Here is a 21,166-nt window from a genome sequence, read left to right on the forward strand (position 1 = left end):
TTTTCTGAAACTTTGAATTCTCTGCTCTGGAACTTTTGAGATATTTGCATTGAAGGCTGTTGCACTGAGGTTCTTTTGTGTGGCTTTGATTATGCTTTTTGTGCCTCTTACTCCTTGTGCGTTTGGAGTGGATGATCCTTAGAGGATCCTAAGACAGCCACCTAAGTGAGAACTCTAACACTTTGATGCTTTTGCTTAGATACTTCATGGGTGTGTAATTCTAGGAGTGCTTGCAGGAGAGTGGGTAAATGAGGAGGACCCCAAAGAGGAGGGTGATAGTGTCAGCAGCGGGAGGTAGAGATGCAAAGAAGGGAGAAGAGGTGGGTAGAGACATGCTTCCCAACTCATAGTAGCAGTCATCGTCCTGATGGGCTTATAGAAGGAAAGTCTTATGAAGAATTATAAAGAAAAATGCTTTTCAGGAAAGTTTCTTTGGCAGCATACATCAAATAAACTCCTTTAATGAGAGGTTCCCAGACAGGTTCTCAAGTTATCAGCCTGCAGTAAATTGATAAAATAACAGAGTAGTGATTTAAAAAAAAATAAAATTAAACTTATTTTCCAGGGCTAAATTGTTTTTGAAGATGATGGTGGCAGTAGATTTTAAATATCTTCTATATCTTTCCTTGGCAAGGCAAAATGGTAACAGCCCCTTATTGGTTGCCTTTCAACACACCCTCCCCGCCACTAATCACACATTTAATTTTGGAAATCACATCTTGAACTAAAATAACTTAGAAATTGTTTGATTACATTCATGTATCTGATGAAGTAGGATGTCAGAATAACTTGGGGAAATACTTCTGGAAGCATCAGAAGTATTTGCCGTGAAGTTCAACCTCAAAGCTGACTTTTTACTTTGTAAAAAGCACTTGGCTCTTTGAATATCCAGGTGTTATTTAACAGAAAACCAAAAGGAGTATGTGTGTATTGAGGAATGATTACTAAAAAGGGAGATTCATTAGCTTGACTCTGTGAAAGAAATTTAAAAACTCCACCTTAACTGTGGTGACTGGTAGTCATAGTAGTGTGTGACTTCATCCCATCTTAGCTATTAAGTCTCTTGTACCATATATTCATTTCCAGTGAGACCAGCTTGTAACTGAAGTACCTACCAGGTGTCAGGCATGGGCAGGCCAGGCCATGGGGCTGCTGTGGTGGATAAAGTAAAGACATGACTTGGCTTAGTGACCAGGCCCAGAGAGCTTTCTGAGTTGGAGGTCTCCCCACCTTTAGATTTAGCAGAATTAGGAAGGCTACAAGTTTCAATTAAATCCAATTTGTGGGGGATCCCTGGGTGGTGCAGTGGTTTAGCGCCTGCCTTTGGCCCAGGGCGCGCGCGGTCCTGGAGACCCGGGATCGAATCCCACGTCGGGCTCCCGGTGCATGGAGCCAGCTTCTCCCTCTGCCTGTCTGTCTGTCTGTCTCTCTCTCTCTCTCTCTGTGCGACTATCATAAATAAAAAAGAAAAAAAAAAAAGAAAAAAAGAAAAATAAATAAATCCAATTTGTGAAGAGACCTCACACTGCATCCCCACACAAATTTGCCATTCATCAATAGCCAAATTTTAGGCCTAAGCTGGAGGTTTGGGCCAAATGGAGCTCCTGAGCCCCTTGCCTCTTAGAGTTTGGAATCTCCATTCACACTGACCATCTTCTTCCTCAGCTTCTTGTCGTTGCCAAGATTGGTTCCTCTCTGTCAGCTGTTTGTTCCTCCCTTTTCTAGTTGAGTCATTTCAGAAGGTACTCATCTTATGAATGTACCCATATTCCTCCAGGCAAGTAATACTTTTATTACACATAAGCATAACGTAATACTTGCCCTGTCTTTAAGGAATTTATAATCTAGTTAAGGAGAACAGATAAGGTAATGGAAATTTGATAATTCGTGGTCTGGTGGAGAAATGGTAATAGATTTGCATTTGTCATCTACTTGTGTGCCATCGTTCAAGTGGTGTAACATTTGTTTTATATAACAATTACAAGAAGCTTGTAAAATACATGTGCATTTTTTGGATGAGGAAAATGAGACTTTCATTTTCAGAACACCTGGAGCCAGAACCCATCCATATTTGTTGTATTTTAGAGTCTTTGGTTCTCTATGTTATGTAGTATGTCTGTAGGCATAGATGTGGAAAGGACATGGTGAAGGATCTTAATCATAGTTTGTAATAGCAATAAGAGATACAACAAGAATGATTAATTGCCAAGTAAATTATGCAGGAGTGGAAAGAGATCTCTTTAGGCTGAGATGGGCATGTTATAGTAGCTGAATGTATTGTGAACATTTGCCATTTCGGTAAAAATATTAAAATATCATTTTTTAATGGCTCTATTATTTTCCCTTTTATGGTTATACCATAAACTAAGTTATTACCACTTTCCTACTGTTTTAGATAATACTGCAGTGAACCATTTAGTACACAACTCTGCTCTTCTGGGTGCTCTTGTAAAATTATTTTCTGAATGTAGAATTCAAAAGGAGTTTGAACACTTAAGAATTTTAGTATCTATTGTTAAACATTTGCTTCTGGAAAGACTACAAATGTATGATGTGTAATAGGCCACAAGTAGTGCTTACAGTACTATACTCTTTGTAGCTTTGAGTATTAGAAAAAGTCTTGGCTAATTTAATAGGTCAGAAAAGGTTATCTTGTTTTGAGTGTCTGGTTATCAGCGTAGGTGGAACTGTTTTCATGTTTTATTGCTATTTAAATTTATTTTGTGAATTATCTTTTCTCATTCCTTGCTTATTTTCCTGTTTGGTGTGTTAGTGTTTTTCATGACAGATTTAGTGAGCTACTTACAAATTAAGGACAGTGGGTTTTTTCCTCCATTTGAGCTTTCAGTATGACTTAGTTTTTTTTAATATATTGAAGTTTTAAATGTTTACATAGTTAAATCTTTTTTTTTTTAAAGTTTTCTTTCATTAAAGCTAGAAAGTCCAACACATGTGATTAAGGGAATATAATTTCAGACCCATTTTCTGAAAAAATATCGTATAATATCATTTTCTATAATACTTTATGGAAAAACACAATAGTTTACATATACTGTAAACTGTAAGGGAGCTTATAATGATTTATGTATTTTTGTGTCATTGTAAATCTTATCCCAGTAGCTGTGCACATAGTACGTCCTGAGTAATTTTCATTTGGTAGAATGAATAAGAGTTAAATTCAATGAATTATCACTGACGTGACTTTAATGATTTCACTGGTTCTTGGCACCTTTTCCCCTGGATTCACTGTATGCTCTTATTTTCTGAGAATTAGTGAATAAAAGACAAAGGAGTGCCCTTTCTTTTAGGCTACTGCTTTTTGCATCACTAGTACTATATCTTACATATCTGGTAAGAGCTTTGTTCCTGGAAATGATATTTGAGTGAGAGTTAATTTAGAACCTGTCATAAGATCCCTATTTCCCCTTGTTTTAGGCAGACATAAGATTGCCTTCTTTTCAGATCCTGCTAGTTTGTTAGTGCTTTTTTATTTTTTTTGTTTTGTTTTAAAATTTGAATAATAGGTGACTAAAATGAGTTAATTTGGTCATTGGAGATCTGTATTGTACTGTTTTCTAAATTTATTGCTATTCACAATTTCTTTGAGAAATGAACAAGTAAGACAACTCTTTCTGCCCATGGGTCCTGTCCCTGGGCTTTAATAATAGCACTTAAAAAAAAAATGAATGAGATAACCTTTCTTTGTTTTAGGTGCTAAAACGTTGTACTAACCTTAAAGTATGTATTTGAATTCTGGACTATCAGAAGCATTGTATCTCCAAGTTATCAGAAAGGACTCTAACCGGAATTGGAATTTTCACGGAGCATAAGAGAACTATAGGAGTAAGAATCTTGCTTTTATTGTTTTCTTTTTAAATAGTTTTCTGCAAAATAAATAAACAAACAAACAAATAAATAAATAAAAGTTTTCTGCGCATCAGGAAGTCTCTGGCTCATGTCCAGGTGTCATCATCCCCACATTCCACCCTCACTCCCCAGCAAGAACAAAAAAAGCAGCAGCAGCAAAGATAAAGTAACTTTATTGAGATATAATTCATAGACCATATAATTCACCCATTTGAAGTGTCCAGATCAATTGGTTCAGATACATTCACAGTTTAATACATCTGTGAATATATATGTAACCACTGCTACAGTGAAATTTAGAGCATTATAATCACCTCAAAAAGAAACCTTACAGTCTTTAGCTATTGCAATCTTCAAATCCCCATGCCTCCCAGTCCTGAGTAACCATTGATCTGCCTTCTCTCTCTATATTTGCCTATTTTGAACATTGTATATAAATTGAATGGTATAATGTGGTTTTTAGTGACTGACTTTTTTCATGTAGCTAATGTTTTCAAGTTTCACCCATGTTGTACCATGTATCAGTCTTAATTTATATGGCTGAATAATATTCTCTTTAATGGAAGTACTACTGTTTGTTTATCTATTCATCATTCAATAGACATTGAGTTGTCTCTGCCTTTTGGCCATTATGAATCATGCTGCCATAAATATTTGTGCACAAATGTTTGTGTGGACACATGTTTTCGTTTTTCTTGGATATATACCTAGGGTTGCAAATGCTCCATTGTATGTTTTCCAGTGTGACTGCACCTTTTGACATTTCCACCAGCAGTGTGTGAGAGTTCTGATTTCTTCATATCTTTGCCCACAGTTGTAATTATTTTATTTGTTGATAACCATCCTAATGGGTGTCAAGTGCTATCTTATGGTTTTGATTTGCATTTTCCTAACAATGGTGAGCATTCTTTCAGATGCTTGTTAGCCATTTATATATCTTTGAAGAAGTGTCCAGTCAGATCCTTTCTCCTTTTTTAAATTGGGTTATCGGTCTTTTTTTTTTTTTTTTTTAAATTTATTTGAGACAGAGAGAGAGACAGAGCAAGCATGAAAAGGGGAGAGAGAGGGAGAATCAGGCTTCCTGCTGAGCAGGGGGCCCCATGTGGGGTTTTGATCCTAGGACCATCTGAGACACTTAACCATCTGAGCTACCCAGGTGCCCTTGGGTTATCCGTCTTTTTATTATTGGGTTATGAGAGTTCTTTGTGTATTCTTGATAGGTCCCTTATCCAGATACATGACTTGCAAATATTTCTCTCATTCTGTGGGTTGTCTTTTTCACATTCTTGATAGTATTCTTTGATGCACAAACATTTTAAATTTTGAGGAAGTCCAACTTTATTTTGTCCTTTGTTGCTCATATTTTTGGGTCATATCTAAGAATCCATTGCCAAATCTGAGGCCTTACAGATTTACTTCTGCTTTTGCTTAAGAGTTTTATAATTTTAGATCTTACGTTTAGGTCTTTGATCCATTTATTTTATTTTTTTGTATATATTTTTTTTTATTGGAGTTCGGTTTGCCAACATATAGTATAACACCCAGTGCTCATCCCATCAAGTTTTAAATTGATATTTGTATGTAGTGTGAGTTAAGGGTCCAACTTCATCCTTTCGTGTGTAGCTACCCGATTATCCCAGCTTCATTTGCTGAGAAGACTCTTCTTTTCCCATTGAATAGTCTAGGCACCTTGTCAAAAATCATTTGATCATAGGCGTAGGTTTATATCTGCACTCTCAGTTCTGTTCCATTGATTTATGTATCTGTTGTATGCGATAATCACAGTATCTTGATTGTTGTTAACTTTTATAATAATTGCAAGGGGAAGTCAGGAAGGCGAGTCCTTCAACTTTAGTCTTTTCTAGGATTGTTTTGGTTGTCTTTATTTTTTTAACTCCTTATATCCCTGTGTCTAGAATAGTGCTTAGGATATAGTAATTTTTAGTGAGCATTTATTTCAGGGATGGTTTAGAGTAAATAGTTCAATTTCAATTTGATTGGTAAATTGGTATCTCTAAATACTTTCCCAACTGTAGCTAACACATTTTCAGTATATTTTATACTCAGTTCCTTATTATTCCTGTCAATAAGTTTCTAGTAATGAAGTATATCATGGGAGTAGGTTGCTTTTTAAAGGTCGTGTATGCACTGAGGAAAGAATCATAGATAAGGAAAAAGGCATCAGCAAAGGTTTTAGTGATTAACCAACACAATATTAAGCTGTAAAGAAGTATTGAGACTCAATATAATTAAAATTATTCTTGCAGGAGAGGTATATATTTGTATACTTAAATGTAAGCTTTCAGAAATTGAGTGGCTTCTTGTATTAATATATTAGAACTTTTGTTTGGGTGATTTTAAGTAGTCACAAAAATTTAGTGGCATTTTGTTTCTGTTAATCATTTTTTTCTCCCTCGGCAGGAGAACTTAGAGTAATAAAACTATTTATAGTTTTTCTGATGAGCCCAATCAAGGACCTGTCAAAAATGCTACATATTTGTTTGGTATTCTGGTACCATCTATAGTTGAGAAGTATGTCATTTTTTGTATATTTGTATATTTAAGTGATAACCAGCTTTGTCTTTTAAGTCTGAAGGTTTAGATCTTCTGTATTCCTTTTTAAAAATTAGAGGTCTATGAAGAATCTTTCTGATCTTATATAAATTGTAGAAACTGGGAGCGTTTTAATTGCTACAAAATAAATTGGTTGGATTTGACTATTTGTAAATGTTTTAACCTTTAAGATGAGATGATGTTTGCCTTTCTGTATTATTTTTGTCTGTAAACAAAATTTTCCCTCTTCTTTGTTTCCTAAAGTAATTGCTATATGATTCTATCATAAAATACTTTAGCTAGACTGTGGAGTTAGTCACTTTGAAAGTCATTCATTGCTTCTCTTTATATATGTTATAGATAGATAGTGTATCATTTCATTATGACACTAAAAAAATCTAGAGCAATTTTTAAATTAAAAATTTATAAATATATTGTCTTTAGTGCTATATAATAAACCTGTCTATCTATCATTTTTTGCATAAGCTTAAATATGGAACAAGTGTTTTCAGACATTGGATGATAAGACTGTACCCGATTGTCATCACTGAGACAAGGGAAACAAAGTGCGCCCTATAATTACCTTGATTTTTCTGCCTATAAGGTGTTCCAGGCTGTGGTACAGTCTAAATCCCAGGCAAAGCAGAATGGTCTTCTTGAATTGAAGGAGCAGATTGGAATTCAGGGAGACTGAGGCAGTTGGAAGTTGAGGGCAGAATTCTAGAGAGGAAGGAATGATATTGAAAAGAGTACCAGAATCTACGCAGGCCCCCTTGAGTCTTTGAATGCAAGATGCACTTGTATAGAATAGAAGCTCTGCAAGGTTAGGCAAAGAGCCATTGGGGAATTGTGAGCTGAAAGGTTGCTATAGCTCACATGGGGCTTGAAGGGTCTTGAATTTCCACTGGTCAAAGTGGAAAGTTTTTGTTGTGTTGATCACTTGGGACATGTGATAAAGATTTGGAAGATTCATATCTTAGTAGTGGGGTAACTGTTCCTAGAGCAAAGGCATGTCTGAAATTACCCGAAGCAAGCTTGAAAACAAATCTTGAAAGGATAAAGTGGAATTGCAAATAATAATAGCTTGTTTAAAAAAAAAAATTCCTATACTTTTTAAAGAACAGCAAAATGTAGACATTCAGCCGCATAAAATTATAATGTCTAACATCCAACCAAAAATTACTAGACATGCCTGTAAGCCCTAAAAGATGACCTATAACCAGGAGAAGCTTTCAGCCAATAGAAACAATCCCAGAAATTTCAAAAATGACAGAAGTAGAAGAAAGAGTTGTTGATATAGTTATAATTATATTCAGGTATTTAAAGGGAAACATGAACATTGGAAAAAAAAAGATATAAAAAAGACCAAATGGAAATTTTGAAGATGAAAAAAATACAATATCTGAAATGACAAATACACCAGATGGGATTTTCCAAAGACTAGACATTGTAGAAAAAAAAATGACTGAACTTGTGAACATAGCAACAGAAACTATGCAAAATGTAGTACAGAGTAAGGCCAGGAAAAATGTACAGAACAATGATAACATGAGAACATATCAAGTCATCATCATATGTGTACTTGGAGTTCCTGAAAGAAGAAAGAAAGAGGGGAAACTGAAAAAAAAAATTAAGTAACTGTAAATGTTTCAAATTTGGGCACTATAAACTCATTGATTCAAAAAAATTTGGTAAGCCCCAGGAAAGATAAATACAAAGACAACCATCACTGGAAAAAAAATCACTGCTTGAATTTTGTTCTTCTATAGTTTCTACCCTTGTCAGTCTTATAAATAACTTTATTCTTGTGTGTCTTCTCTCACATTTCTAGTATTGTATTACATGAAATGTTTTCCATTTTTCTCATTTACCAAACCACTATATTCCATGCTTACTTAAAATCTTTTTTTCCCCAAAGGCTTTGCCTCTATTGTATTTAGTTATTGCTTTGATTATGAACCGTTTAAGAATTTATTTATTTATTTATTTGGATTTATTTATTCCTAAATTAACTGTTACTAAATTAAATGTAATTTATTTTAATTAACCACTTTTGCAGGGAGTATGGAGGATTGTGTTATCCTAAACGTACAACAAAAGTGTGTCAAAAAGATTGAAAATTATTTTATTAGTTGGTTCACTTCATGACATTCATGTGATTTTTAAGTGTGTTTTTTGTGAAGCCAGTATTTGTGGTTGGGAAGGGATTTGTCTCTCTTCTTGGCTACTGTGGAAGTGACCTTGTAGATTGAATATTGATTTTGAATTAGTTATGCATCTGAAACCTTTATCCTTTGAGTGTCTAATACATGTCAGGATGAGGGATTTTGAAGAGAACCCTGCTAGATGTGTGGTAAATATTGTCTAGGTCATTGCTTCTCTACCTTTTTTGGGTCATAGATTGCATTTGAGAATCTGATGAAAACTGTGAACTCTTGACTCCCCTGAAAAATGCACATAATAAAAATTTACATTCATTGTTCAGGGATTCATGGTCTGGTGGTTGAAGTATAAAGTAATATAGATTTGATGTGTTAACTTTTTTTTTTTGGCTTTTCCTATTTTTTTTTGTACATGTTGCATTTAATTGTATACTGTGAGACATTTCTTTCTGAAGCTGTAGGTGGTGTTTATTTTTGGCATACACAGGACTTTTAGGTCGCACATTTCCAGTAAATTTCACGTTGGCCTTATATATTCAACCACAGTTACCAATTATGTTCCCTTGAGTGAAGAAAGCTATATAATTAAAAATAGGAGCTTTTATTTTTTTGTCTCCTAAAATTGTTTTAGACTCATTTAATTTTTTTCCTAGTTTACATAGTTTTTAATTAGGAGAAAGTTATATTTTTCACGAGACAACTTTGTGTGTGTGTAAATCTTTAATTACATCTTTGGTGTTGGGTAGTGCTTTAATTGTTGTTAATGTGCCATTTCTAAGGATTTCATAATCCCTACAGGCATTGTTTCTCTCAGGTGAACAAGTTTTTTTTTTCTCTTTTGGCCCCTAACCAATGAGTTGATCTTGCTTATTAAAATAGTATAGACAGAAGAGTTGTTTCGATTGACTTTGAGACTGAGTAGTGTGTGAATAGCCTGTGTGTGAAAAAGTCTGCATGGCGTTAGAGAACCGTGCCTCTGTGTCTGCCTGTCCAGTAGCGGATGGTGATAGGGTAGACACCGAGAAGAGAAAGGTAGGTTCTCTCACGACTGTCCCCTACTTAGTGCCCATCCAGCGGCACTTTTCTGTCGGGACAAGGGGGCAGCGTGGTTGGCTGGCTGCCTGTTCCCGGGGGCGCACGTTTGCTCTGCTCACTCTGCTCTGGGCGTTGTAGTTTTCAGCAACTCCGCTGAGCTCTGCCCTCTTCTGTGTCACCTGTGTCTCCTCTCCTCCTTCCAGTCATGCCTTCAGAGCTCTCGAATCTCAGAGGCCGCCTTGTTCTCCTCCTCCCAGTTCTCAAGGCTCGGTCCTGTCTACCAGCATACTCTGTAATCTTTGATAGTCTTACTGAGCGCTACACTCTAAAGACTTGGGGGTCTATACTCGTGTGCTGTATATCTAGTTCTTTCTATAGACTGAAAGCTTGGAGGAGGCAAGAATGGTGACTTTCTCGTTCAGTGATGTATTTTTTGCCAGCTCCTAGCACAGCACTTTCCAGGAGGGTCATTGTTGAATGAGTGACGCAGTTATTGTCTTGGAGGAGCTAATTGTGTCATTGACACACCTACACACACAGTAAAGTACCAGTTAATGGGTATTTTTAACTCTAAATAAACCAATCACTAAAACAAAGACCTGAGAAACAAACAAAAACAAAGAATAAAATAATATACATTTAAATTTTTGTATTGTCCCCTGTCACATCTCTTATACAAAATCCTGTTCTGAATGAAAAAAGTTGCTAATTTCAAAATATTGTTCTCTGATTTAAAAGGCTTGTTTTTCTGTCCCTCTATGCTCTTTTTTAGACAAAAACACACACAGGTTTACACAAAGTGAATGAAAACACTAGCCTGATCTGAGGAATGCTCTGTTAGAGGACCAGTATATATTAGTGTTCCACGGGGGGACAGGGTGTAATTCTTAGACGTGGTAGAGAAGGTGAATAGCTACCTGAAAGAGAGGATTTGAGGTAGGCCTTTTATTTTATATGCAGAAATAAGGGCAAGAAAAACCCTCACTTTTTCTTTTTTTCATTTAAATTGTAGTCATACTGTGTCCCCAGGCTAATTGAGACTCAATATTTTAGCTAGGCTAACACCTTTATTTATAGGCGAGGAAATTTAGATGTGGAGTGGTTAAAAGACTTCAGCAAAGATGTGAGTCCTGCAGCTGAGCAGAGAGCTAGTCTCTGAGCTGTTCCCATGCTCTTTCTCCAGCTGGTAGGGACATCCTTCTATAGGGAGAGTAATTTTCCGTGTCTGCCACCAGGAAGGGGCCGACATCCCAGCAACCAAGCTTGGGGTGCGAGGGGTCTGTGCTGTGGAGGTAGACCAGGACTCCAGTTCTGGCCCAGGTCTTTTCCACCTGAGCACACAAGTTACCTTTGCAACTGTTTTTTCTATTATATACATTAGAGATATCCATAGTACCTTTGGGGGTCATCAGGAAGGTTAAATGAGTTAACATTTGTAAAGTGCCTAATTGACTACCTAGTGTATAATAGGTATTTGATGATGAATACCTCTCATCATCAATGAGAATTGGCCCTCTGGGCAAATAATCCTAAAATGGATTCATAAGGCTCTGTCAAAGATTAAGTGAAATTATGTAAGATAGTTAGCATAGTGCCTGGTAAATGGTCAGAACTCAGGATCCAGTGGTAGCATAAGTTACACTGTTAGAATGGAAATTGTTCATTGCTATGTAACAGATTATACAGCTGATTAAAAACAAATAGAAATATGATGCATATCCCCATTTTGGAAGTTACTAATTTAAGTGGCATTTCTTCACCTATTATTTGAAATTTTTTTACAACCACAGTCATCAGTTATATTGATAAAGAATTGCTTAAAATAATACTAAAAATTTCATTTAGTCCTGGTTCTTAGTCTTTTGTATCTGTACAGTAATGTCATTTATTCAGCATTATCATGTAACTGTCCCATACAACATTATTAAGGTAACTAATTAATTCTAAAATAATTTTTATTGTAGAATAGTTTAGAGACAATTGCAAAGATAGTGCCTCATTTCTTCTTTTGTTAAATCTCACTGTGTACATTTGTCACAACTAGTGAACCAGTATCGATGCGATATTCTTTACTAAATTCTGTGCTTTATTCAGATTTTGTTCATTTTCCCCTAATGTTCTTTTCCCAGTTCTAGACCCCATCCAGGATATCCCATCACATGTAGTCACGTCTTCTTAGCTCTTTCTCACCTTGTTTTTGAAGACTTTAATAGTTTTAAGGAGTGCCAATCAGGTGTTTTGTACACTAGTCTTCTATTTGGGTTTGTCTGCTGTTTTTATCATGGTTTGACTAGAGTTACGGGTTTTGGGAGGATGGCCACACAGATGAAGTGCCTTTCTCATCGTATCAGGGCCCATGTTCTCAGCATGACTTTTTACTGATGCTGTTAACCTTGATCACTTGGCTGAAGGCTGAGAATGTTTTGTCAGTTTTCTCTACTATACAGTTAACATTTTTACTCTACTTGTCCATGCTCTCTCTACTCCTTGGAAGTGAGTCACTAAAAGTGAAGTTCACACTTAAGTGGTGGGGAGTTAAACTCCACCTCCTTGAGAGGGGAGTTTCTACATAAATTATTTGGATTTTCTTCTGTACAAGAGACTTGTCCCATTTCCCATTTATTTATTTATTTTTTAGTAATTATATCACTATAGACTCATGGATTCATTGTTATAATTGGATATAATTCTGTATCTTTATTTTGTGGCTCAAATTTTTCCAGCTTTTGCCAGTGGGAGCTCTGCTTCTATGTCCTTCTAAAGTACTCTCATTGGTTTGTTTTTTGTTTTTTGAGCACTTCCTTCCTTGCTGGCACTACAAGGTGCTCCAAGCTCATATTACATCTTCCCCTCGCTCTGGTCCTGGACTCAGCCATTTCTCCAGTGAGTCCTGGTTCTTCAATTGGATCATGATGTTGGAAACCAAGATCTGATCTCAGATAAATGAGCTTTTTCTGTGCTGATGTCAAAGCAGAGGTAAGAGATTTTATGTCCCAGTTGTCTAATTGCTTTCCTCACTTTTCTTTGCATTTTATGCCACCGAAAACCTGGGCGAATAGATCTCATATGCTTGTATTTCCTAGATCTATCCCCCCAAACAGGTGGGGTTCATCTTTTGAATGTATGTGTGTGTCATAGGGCATATTTATAGTTAACTATTTAAAAAATCGAATTAGAAAGAAAGATAACTTGAGCTAAGGAGATTCAGACAGCTCATGTGCTTCCCACAGTAAGTAGCTCTTCCGTTACTTGATTTCTAAGAATGACAGGGAGTAATTCATGACGGGAAGTGTTTTATTTGTTTTCAACAAATAAATTCAATTTAGAACAAAGGAATTTAAAAAATGTTCTCGTTTGTGAGAGTAGGTAGAGGAACATCATAATTCTTTTGCCTACCTTTGAAGTTTTAAACATTTTTCTTGTTTCTCCCTAAATTCTGTAATGTTTTGTGTGCACTTGGCATGGTGGAAGACCATTTGCTTCTCCTCCCAGCTTTGATCCAGTTTTTCGTCTTCCAACTTTTCCTGCTTAAGCCCCACAGTTGTCTTTAGTTAAGCCTAAAACAACCTTTTGAATGAATTAGCATTCTTATTTTATGTTGCTTTCTTTAAATTTTTTTCCATTGGCATTTCATCATCAAATGCATTCACAGCAAGACTGACATGCTTATTTTCACTTCTTGTGTTGAAAGGACATCCTCCCACCTTGCTCCCTGAGCATTCCCCCTGTACAACTTGTTGTATGGCTGAAAGGCCTCAAGGAAGTGCATCTCAGAAGGGTTTTTGTTCCATTTTGATTGTCTCCTTGCTAATATGTATACATATGATCTAGTGTTGATTTGCAGAGTTTTGGAAAAATATATATATATACATATATATATATATGTATCTTTGAAGCCATTAGAACTGGTAAAAAATAAGAAAGTGCATCTGAAAATATCTTATTCTTTGCACTCTTGTTTTTAAGTCCTCAACTCTTTACAGCAAAATTGCAGAAATAACAGGAATAATCACATTTGTCTTGCAAGCTGTAACATGACTCCTATGTATTTAAATACCTAGAGCTTCTCTCTCTCTTTCTTTCCCTTTCTCTTTTGGTTCTAGTTCTTTTCAAGTAGTTTTCTACTTAAGCAGAAGTTAGAGATGATAATATGAAGTGTTTAAAGCATTTTGTTACATTTGTTTATGTGGTTTTATAAGACTTTATTTTCCAGAAGCCTTCATCTGAAAATATATTTTTTAAAGTATATAATTATTTTATTTCTTAATGATGAGCAGGATATATCCATGTGGAGTAACTGTTCTTTTTATATATATTTGTTTTTAGTCTTTGTGTTCTTTTTTGTTCTACTTAGTATAGGAGTGATAAAATCTACTTTGTGTAAATCTGTGACATAAAAGACTTTTGCCAGAAGATCTAAGGCAGGGCTTATCCATGCAACCACTTAACCCTTTCCAAGATGAGACCCTGTCCATTTCTTCTATAAAACATATCTGCTGATGCTCACAGCATCATGACTGCTTATGACTAATAGGCTACTATCTGGAATGCCCGTGCCATTCTTTTTCCACCAATTAAAATATATGCTTATCAAGAGTTCCTTGTTTGTTCCTAAATCTATATAGGTCTACTGTATGTTTTAATTGTTATTGCATAATTTAGCAAACTCTTATACAAATAGATGAAATGTGAATACAAGAGAGAATTATGATTTCCATATAACTGGAATTGCAGTGCTTTGGAAAGCCTCAAGATAGGTCACAAGAAGAAAATTGCTATCAAATAGACCTAGGAAAGAGTTGTTAACATTTAGAAAGAAAAATCATGAAAATCCAGAAAAATTGCTCCATGGAAGTCTTTAGATTCTTGTTCTATTTTAATGAAATAGTGTAGATTGTAGATACTACACTTGGTTGCAGTGTTTGTGACCCATGACTTCTCTCAGGGACCCATACTACAAAACAAGGCTGTGGCCCTCATCAAAGTGCTGTTGGATTTAATCTCATTCATGGGCTTACAGCAAAAGTAAATGTTTTAAATTTTATATTTGTGGTAGTTATCTATATAATTTAACAAGACACACCAAAGCTTAATGGCTTAAAATAAAAACCATTTACTATCTATTATGGTACTGAGTAGTTCTTTTGCCTCTCATGATGTTGGCTTGGGTTCAGGGACAGCTGGAAGGTCCAAAATAGCCTCACTCACAAGCTAGCAAGTTGGTGCTGGCTGTCAGCTGGAAGCTCAACAAGATTTTGACCTAGCTAGGTTCTCTTTCATGCAGCTTCTCCACCTGGCTAGGCTGGGCTTCGAAGATCGTGGCAGTCTTAGAGCAGTTGGACTTCTTACATGGTGGCTAGCCTCCCCTGAAGTACCCAGCTGTAACTGACCCAGTGTCACTTTTACTATGTATCATTAGTAAAGCAGGCACAGGGTCACCCCAGGTGAAGAGGAGGTGATTATAGAAAGGTGTGTGAATACTGGGAGGCCATCAAAGTAACCAGCCACCAGAGATGTTTCAGTTTAAGTGTGCATGTTTTATTTTTAATGCTTTTGACCTGTATTTTTAAAATTACCTGGCTAACCACAGGTCCCAGTAACATTTGATAAGAAGGCTTCTAATAAATGAAGGAGTTTGCAAGCAGACTTATTTATAGTAATTTGATAAAAACTTGTATTCTCGGGGATCCCTGGGTGGCTCAGCGGTTTAGCGTCTGCCTTTGGCCCAGGGTGTGATCCTGGAGACCCAGGATCCAGTCCCGTGTTGGGCTCCCTGCATGGAGCTTGCTTCTTCCTCTGCCTGTGTCTCTGCCTCTCTCTCTCTTTCCTTCTCTCTCTCTCTCTCTGTGTCTCTAATGAATAAATAAATAAAATCTTTTGAAAAAATAAATAAAACCTGTATTCTCACTAATAAGAGTGGGACATAAGAATTTCAGCCCATGTTAATCTGATTCCCAAACCATTATTCCTTATACCCCATTGCAGTTGTTTTGGATAGTAGATAGTTATCTTGGCACCTAGGTTACATAATTACAATAATATTAATGGCAGAAATCGACCATCATTTAGTTCTTGCAGCCTTTAAAAAAATCACATTCTTCAAATACTTGTGATTGTATTTTAATAGATTTTGGATAATGATTAAGTCTAAAGTATCAAAGATAACATTTTTGCCTCACAGATTCACTTGTTTAGTAGGTAGTTGTGGGTACGTAATCTGCACCAGGACAGACAATGGAGAAACAGTGGTAAAATGATAGATGGGGTCCCGGCCCTCATAGAGCTTTGAGTCTGATTGAGGGGTGAGGGGATAGTTCTTGTTTGTTTCCATGGGAGATACTTTTCTTTTCCTAATCTACTTTTGTTTGAAAAAGAAATAAAATTTAGTTAAAAAAGAAAGTCTGTCTTGAAAACGAATACTCAGTAGGTTTATAAAGATCTTGTACTCTGAATCAATGAAGAAGTAACTAGTGATAAGTATGAGTTTTCACAGCAGCTTCCTTGGAGGTTAGCTGGTAAATGTTCAACAATAGGCTGACAATATAGATCAATTGACTTATTAATTAAATGGCTCTTACAATACGAACCAACCATGCAGCCTCAAAATTAGCTTAGCTCCTTTTGATGTATACTGCTTGCCCAGTAAACTGTACAAGTTCTTAAAAAAGGAAACCTAGAAAATCTACCGTCTCTGCTTCCCTCCCCCTCCTTTCCTTTCCCTCAACAGCAGCAATCTCCTTTTAATTATTATTTAATAGAGAATAGGTTAATGAGGAGGTAGAGGTGGCAAAGAAGACCTCACACAGGTGAGCTTAAGTGACTAAAAGATCTTAATTCTAAGGATTTTGCTAAGGAACTAGTAGTGAAGTATTTTTTTTTTTTTAGGGCTTTTGCAAAACCACAGATGTTTTTGAACTCCTCTAATCCAACTTTATTATTTTATGGATGAGCTATTTCAGGCACCATGTGGTTTACCTACTGTGTCACAGCAAAACTATGTAACCTCAAGTTACTTGAATTTTTGTCTTGTCTTCCACACGTTTTCCATTGAAAAATGACCAAACTCCCTCAGATTGAGTTCAACACATACTTTTCTTAGACCAGATTTTATGTCAAGTGAATAGTACTTGGCAAAGTTTTATGTTAAAAGAGTGAGACATTGTTTAATGTGACTGTCAGAAGTTTAGCATCAGAAAGAAATTTCACATTTATGTGTTTTTCAACACAAATAAGGCCAGTGTTTCCGGGCAATTGATGTAGACCTTGTACTACTTTCCTTATCCAAAATAATTGGTATCCATGGAAACATTCTGAACTAGTCAACTGACCACATTAGCTCATCTCATATGAGCTAATACAAAATGAGGTTTTGAATGGTTTTGGTTAGTTAATTGAAATGATGCAAGTTCTTTTGAACTTACCACTAGTGTTTATATTCCTAGATTTTGTGTATAAGTTTTTTTTTTTTTTTTTTTTACAGAAAAATTTTGCTTAATGTCCCTTCACACTGCACTATTACATATTGCTTCTAAGTTAAGACTCCCAAACAAAGTTGTTTTTCCCTGGCTCCTTTTAAGATTTTTTCTCTTCATCATTGGTTTTTAGGAATTTGATTATGATATGCATAATCAAAACCAATAGTTTTTTTCAAATTGTTCTGCTTGGAGTTTGTAGAACTACTTGGATCTGTGAACTAAACAGTTTTCTTCAAATTTGGAAAATTTTCAGCTCTTAATTCTTTTTTTTTTTTTTTTTTTTTATTTATTCATGAGAGACACAGAGGCAGAGGCCTAGGCACAGAGACAGGCAGGCTCCCTATGAGGAGCCCGATGTGGAACTTGATCCCAGGACCCTAGAATCACGACCTGAGCCAAAGGCAGATAGATGCTCAACCACCGAATCACCCAGAGGTGTTCCTCAGCCCTTAATTCTTAAAATATTTTTTTCTGTGCCTCCCTTTTTCATTTTAGATTCTAGTAATACATGGGTTACACTGCTTGATATTGTCTCACAGATAACTGATGCTATGTTTTTTCTTTTTTTTCTGTAATCTTTTTCTAATTCATGTTGGGATAGTTTCTGTTGCTGTCTTGAAGTTCACGGATCATTTCTTCTGCTGTGTCTCATCTGCTTTTAAATTCTATACAGAGTATTTGTCATTTTAGGTACAATTTTCATTTTTGCAAGTTCTACTTGAGTAATTTCTGGTCTGCTTATTGATCTTTTTCCCCTTGTTTGGGTCATAGTTTCCTTTTGTTTGATAGCTCTTGATAGGATGGCAGACATTATGCATAGTATCTATTGAATGCTAGACTTTAATTCCTTTAAATATTTTTGGACTTTGTACTGACATGTGTTTTTTTGTTTGTTTGTTTGTTTGTTTTTAAGATTTTATGTATTCATGAGAGATACAGAGAGAGAGGCAGAGCCTGAAGCAGAGGAAGAAGCAGGCTCCCTGTGGGGAGCCTGATGTGGGACTCAATCCCAGGGTCCTGGGATCATGCCCTGAGCCAAAGGCAGATGTTCAACCACTGAGTGACCCAGGTGCCCTTGTACTGACATGTGTTAAGTTACTAAGTTACTTGGATGGAATATATTAACATATCCAATAAGTGTGTGAATACCATCTTGATGGAGTTAAGTAAATCCTAAGAAAGTATTAAATGTATAAATTCATCTTTATTATAATGTCTGTTCTAAAATTCATTTTAATTATGAGTTATATAGTGGCTGGCAGCACCACATGGTACGTTTTTCTACCTCATTTTCTGTGTGGCATAATGAATAAAGAGTGATGAAATACACTGTTTTTTCTTATTTTAATGCATCATTTATGACAGTATTCCTCTGCTTCCGTGTGATTCTGTATGTCTCCTGTTAGAAAATTAGATAATTCGGAAATACTTTGGAATAAGTAGTGTTTATTGTGTCTGTGAGGGTATAAAGACTGAGGTAGATGACTTTGTTTTATGATAGGTGTGGGTTTAAAAACAAGAGATCTTCATCTTCTGTGCAAGTATTACAGGGACTTAGTTTTCTGCTTTTATTTGGAGAGTGCAGCCAAATGAAATTTTCCATGGGTAGAGAATAACTTGTCCATAGTTGGATGACAGCACAACACAAATATTTTTTTCTGTTTCCCCAAATTAAATTTTTCATAAAAGTTAACATTTTTATTATATGTATTGTCTGATTCTTTTTATCTGCCAAAGCACCAGACTTGTTTCCATCATACATAGATTAGAGAAGGGTACTTATTTGAAAAATAAACTATTCTCTTCAGATCATGACTCTGTCCTTAGCTCTGGGGGTTTGCCATTGAACTTGGCTTACTGAAGTTTGGGTGTTTTCAGTCCTTCTTCAAAAAATCCTTTTCCACTTTTACTTGCATTTTATTAATTTATTCATCCACATGAGACTACAGGGTACCAGTAAAACATACCATTTTATATGCCTGTTTTATATTTTAGTGTTTCCCTAATAGCTATTTATTTCCATTGTTTTGATTATTTTGAATATTCACAACTGAATTTTCTGAAGTTTTTTTAGAATGTTGACTTTACAAATTATGTATTAGTCTTTTTTTTTTTTTAGTTTTAGGAAGATTTGTCAGGTATGCAGTCACCTATGTTCTAAGGCTGGGATGTAGCTTTAGATCTTCTGACTCCTGAGTTCATGTCTCTCCTCATTGCAGAGAGCATGTTGTAAACAAGGTCTTGTATGTTCCTTTATCTGACTCCATTTTTCTATTTACCCTGGCATTCCCTGCTGTCTGGCCTCGATGTATTTAACTGCCTAAATATTTGTGCTGTAGTTTTGTAGTGATTACCATTACCGTTCTAATATATGAAATATATTATTGTGCTGAGACACTGAATGGTTTTGAACACTATTCTAGAAACTTGGAGATACAAAAGTAATGCAATACATTGTCTTTACCATTGACTTTATCTTAGAGGGGAAGAAAAAAGTTACAGTATTGAATTTGAAAGGATTTAGAAGATGCTACAAATATTAAAATGATCTCCAGTCCTGTACCGTGGTGAACTCAAAGGTGGATTTTTCTTTCTTTCTTTCTTTCTTTCTTTCTTTCTTTCTTTCTTTCTTTCTTTCTTTCTTTCTTTCTTTCTTTCTTCTCTTCTCTCTCTCTCTCTCCTTCCTTCCTTCCTTCCTTCCTTCCTTCCTTCCTTCCTTCCTTCCTTCCTTCCTTTTTTCCTTTTCCTTTTCTTTTCTTTCTTCCCTTTCCTTTCCTTTCCTTTCCTTTCCTTTCCTTTCCTTTCCTTTCCTTTCCTTTCCTTTCCTTTCCTTTCCTTTCCTTTCCTTTCCTTTCCTTTCCTTTCCTTTCCTTTCCTTTCCTTTCCTTTCCTTTTCTTTCCTTTCTTTCCTTTCTTTCCTTTCTTTCCTTTCCTATTTTTATTTTTAAGGAGGCTCTGCACCCAATGACCCAGTGTGGGTCTCAAACTCACCACAAGGTCAAAAGTCACTTATCCTACTGATTAAGCCAGCCTGGCGCCCCTGTTCCTAATGTTAAGCAGATGAAGTAAGGAACTCAGGTTCCTTCAGTGGGTAACAAATGAGTCTGGGACTTCCAAGGCTTATAAAAGGAGTAGTAGCAATCATTGAGTGAACCCCCAGTCCATTATTACTCTTTTGTTAAGCATGCATTATTGGATTTAATCCTCACTGGAGTCTAAGTATTATCCTTATTTTGGAAATGTACAGTGTGGAGATTTTAGATAATTTGGGCAATCACCATAGCTAATCACCAGGGCAGTCAGGATTTGAACCAAAGTCCCTCAGAACACAAAGCCTGCAGAGTTAATCATTCCAAACCTATGCTAGTAATAGTAAGCACCACAATGCAGGGAGAGGAGATTAGTGGCCTTGTCATTGATGGACATATCTTCTTGTCAGCTGAATCAGCTATTTTGCAGTGAGTGTAGAAGTGGTTGTAGGAAATTTCAAGTTCATCTGGAAGTTGTATTATTTGTTGTATGACTGTGTGATACTTCAGTTATAGATGTAGTTAGCCTAAGGGAACACACCTATTTAAAACTTATTTCTAAATTTGCTCATGGTTTAATTTGTGGTCATTAGCTTTCAGGGTATTTCATTTGTATGTCTTAATGTGTGCACATATGTATGGGGGCACGTGTACTCACAATACCTAGAGTCATTTCATCTGATTAAATCAGTTTTGACCTGTTAGAGGGATTCTTTATGGATTTCAGTGCTATAAATTTATATAATTCTGCAGCATTTTTATTTTTTGAAAGTTCATTTTCTGAAGTTTTATTTGTTAGTATAATTCAGCAATAATGGTGTCATATATTTTAGAGTGGTTTTTCTTTTTCCACCTCAATTTTGTAATAGCTTTGATTTTATATCAAGATATAAATTGCCAGGAAGAACACTGGTTATATCTTGGATGTAGTTTGGAGTTTGATTTATAAAATATGAAGTTTATTTTAGAAAGAATATTCAGAATGAGATAGATGGTGCTGTATATTTGAAAGGAGCTATGTGATTGATTCCTTCTAGTTTGCTGT

At 35.7% G+C, this 21,166-nt stretch overlaps 1 protein-coding gene across 5 annotated transcripts in view; it reads left to right on the forward strand.

Annotated features, from left to right (window-relative positions):
* MAP3K4 (mitogen-activated protein kinase kinase kinase 4) overlaps positions 1 to 21,166 on the forward strand; it is a 110,773-nt gene that overhangs the window by 15,416 nt on the left and 74,191 nt on the right. The window contains exon 1 of one of the 5 annotated variants that reach the window (XM_077899239.1): positions 12,480 to 12,593. The exons of the other annotated variants lie outside the window; for them this stretch is intronic. Within the exon in view, the coding sequence (XP_077755365.1) occupies positions 12,580 to 12,593 (14 nt within the window). The 5' untranslated portion in view covers positions 12,480 to 12,579. Of the gene's footprint in view, positions 1 to 12,479; positions 12,594 to 21,166 lie in introns of those variants that run through there. 5 annotated transcript variants of the gene reach the window in all.

This window comes from Canis aureus, chromosome 1 (assembly GCF_053574225.1).
Source record: "Canis aureus isolate CA01 chromosome 1, VMU_Caureus_v.1.0, whole genome shotgun sequence".
Taxonomy (NCBI): Eukaryota; Metazoa; Chordata; class Mammalia; order Carnivora; family Canidae; genus Canis; species Canis aureus.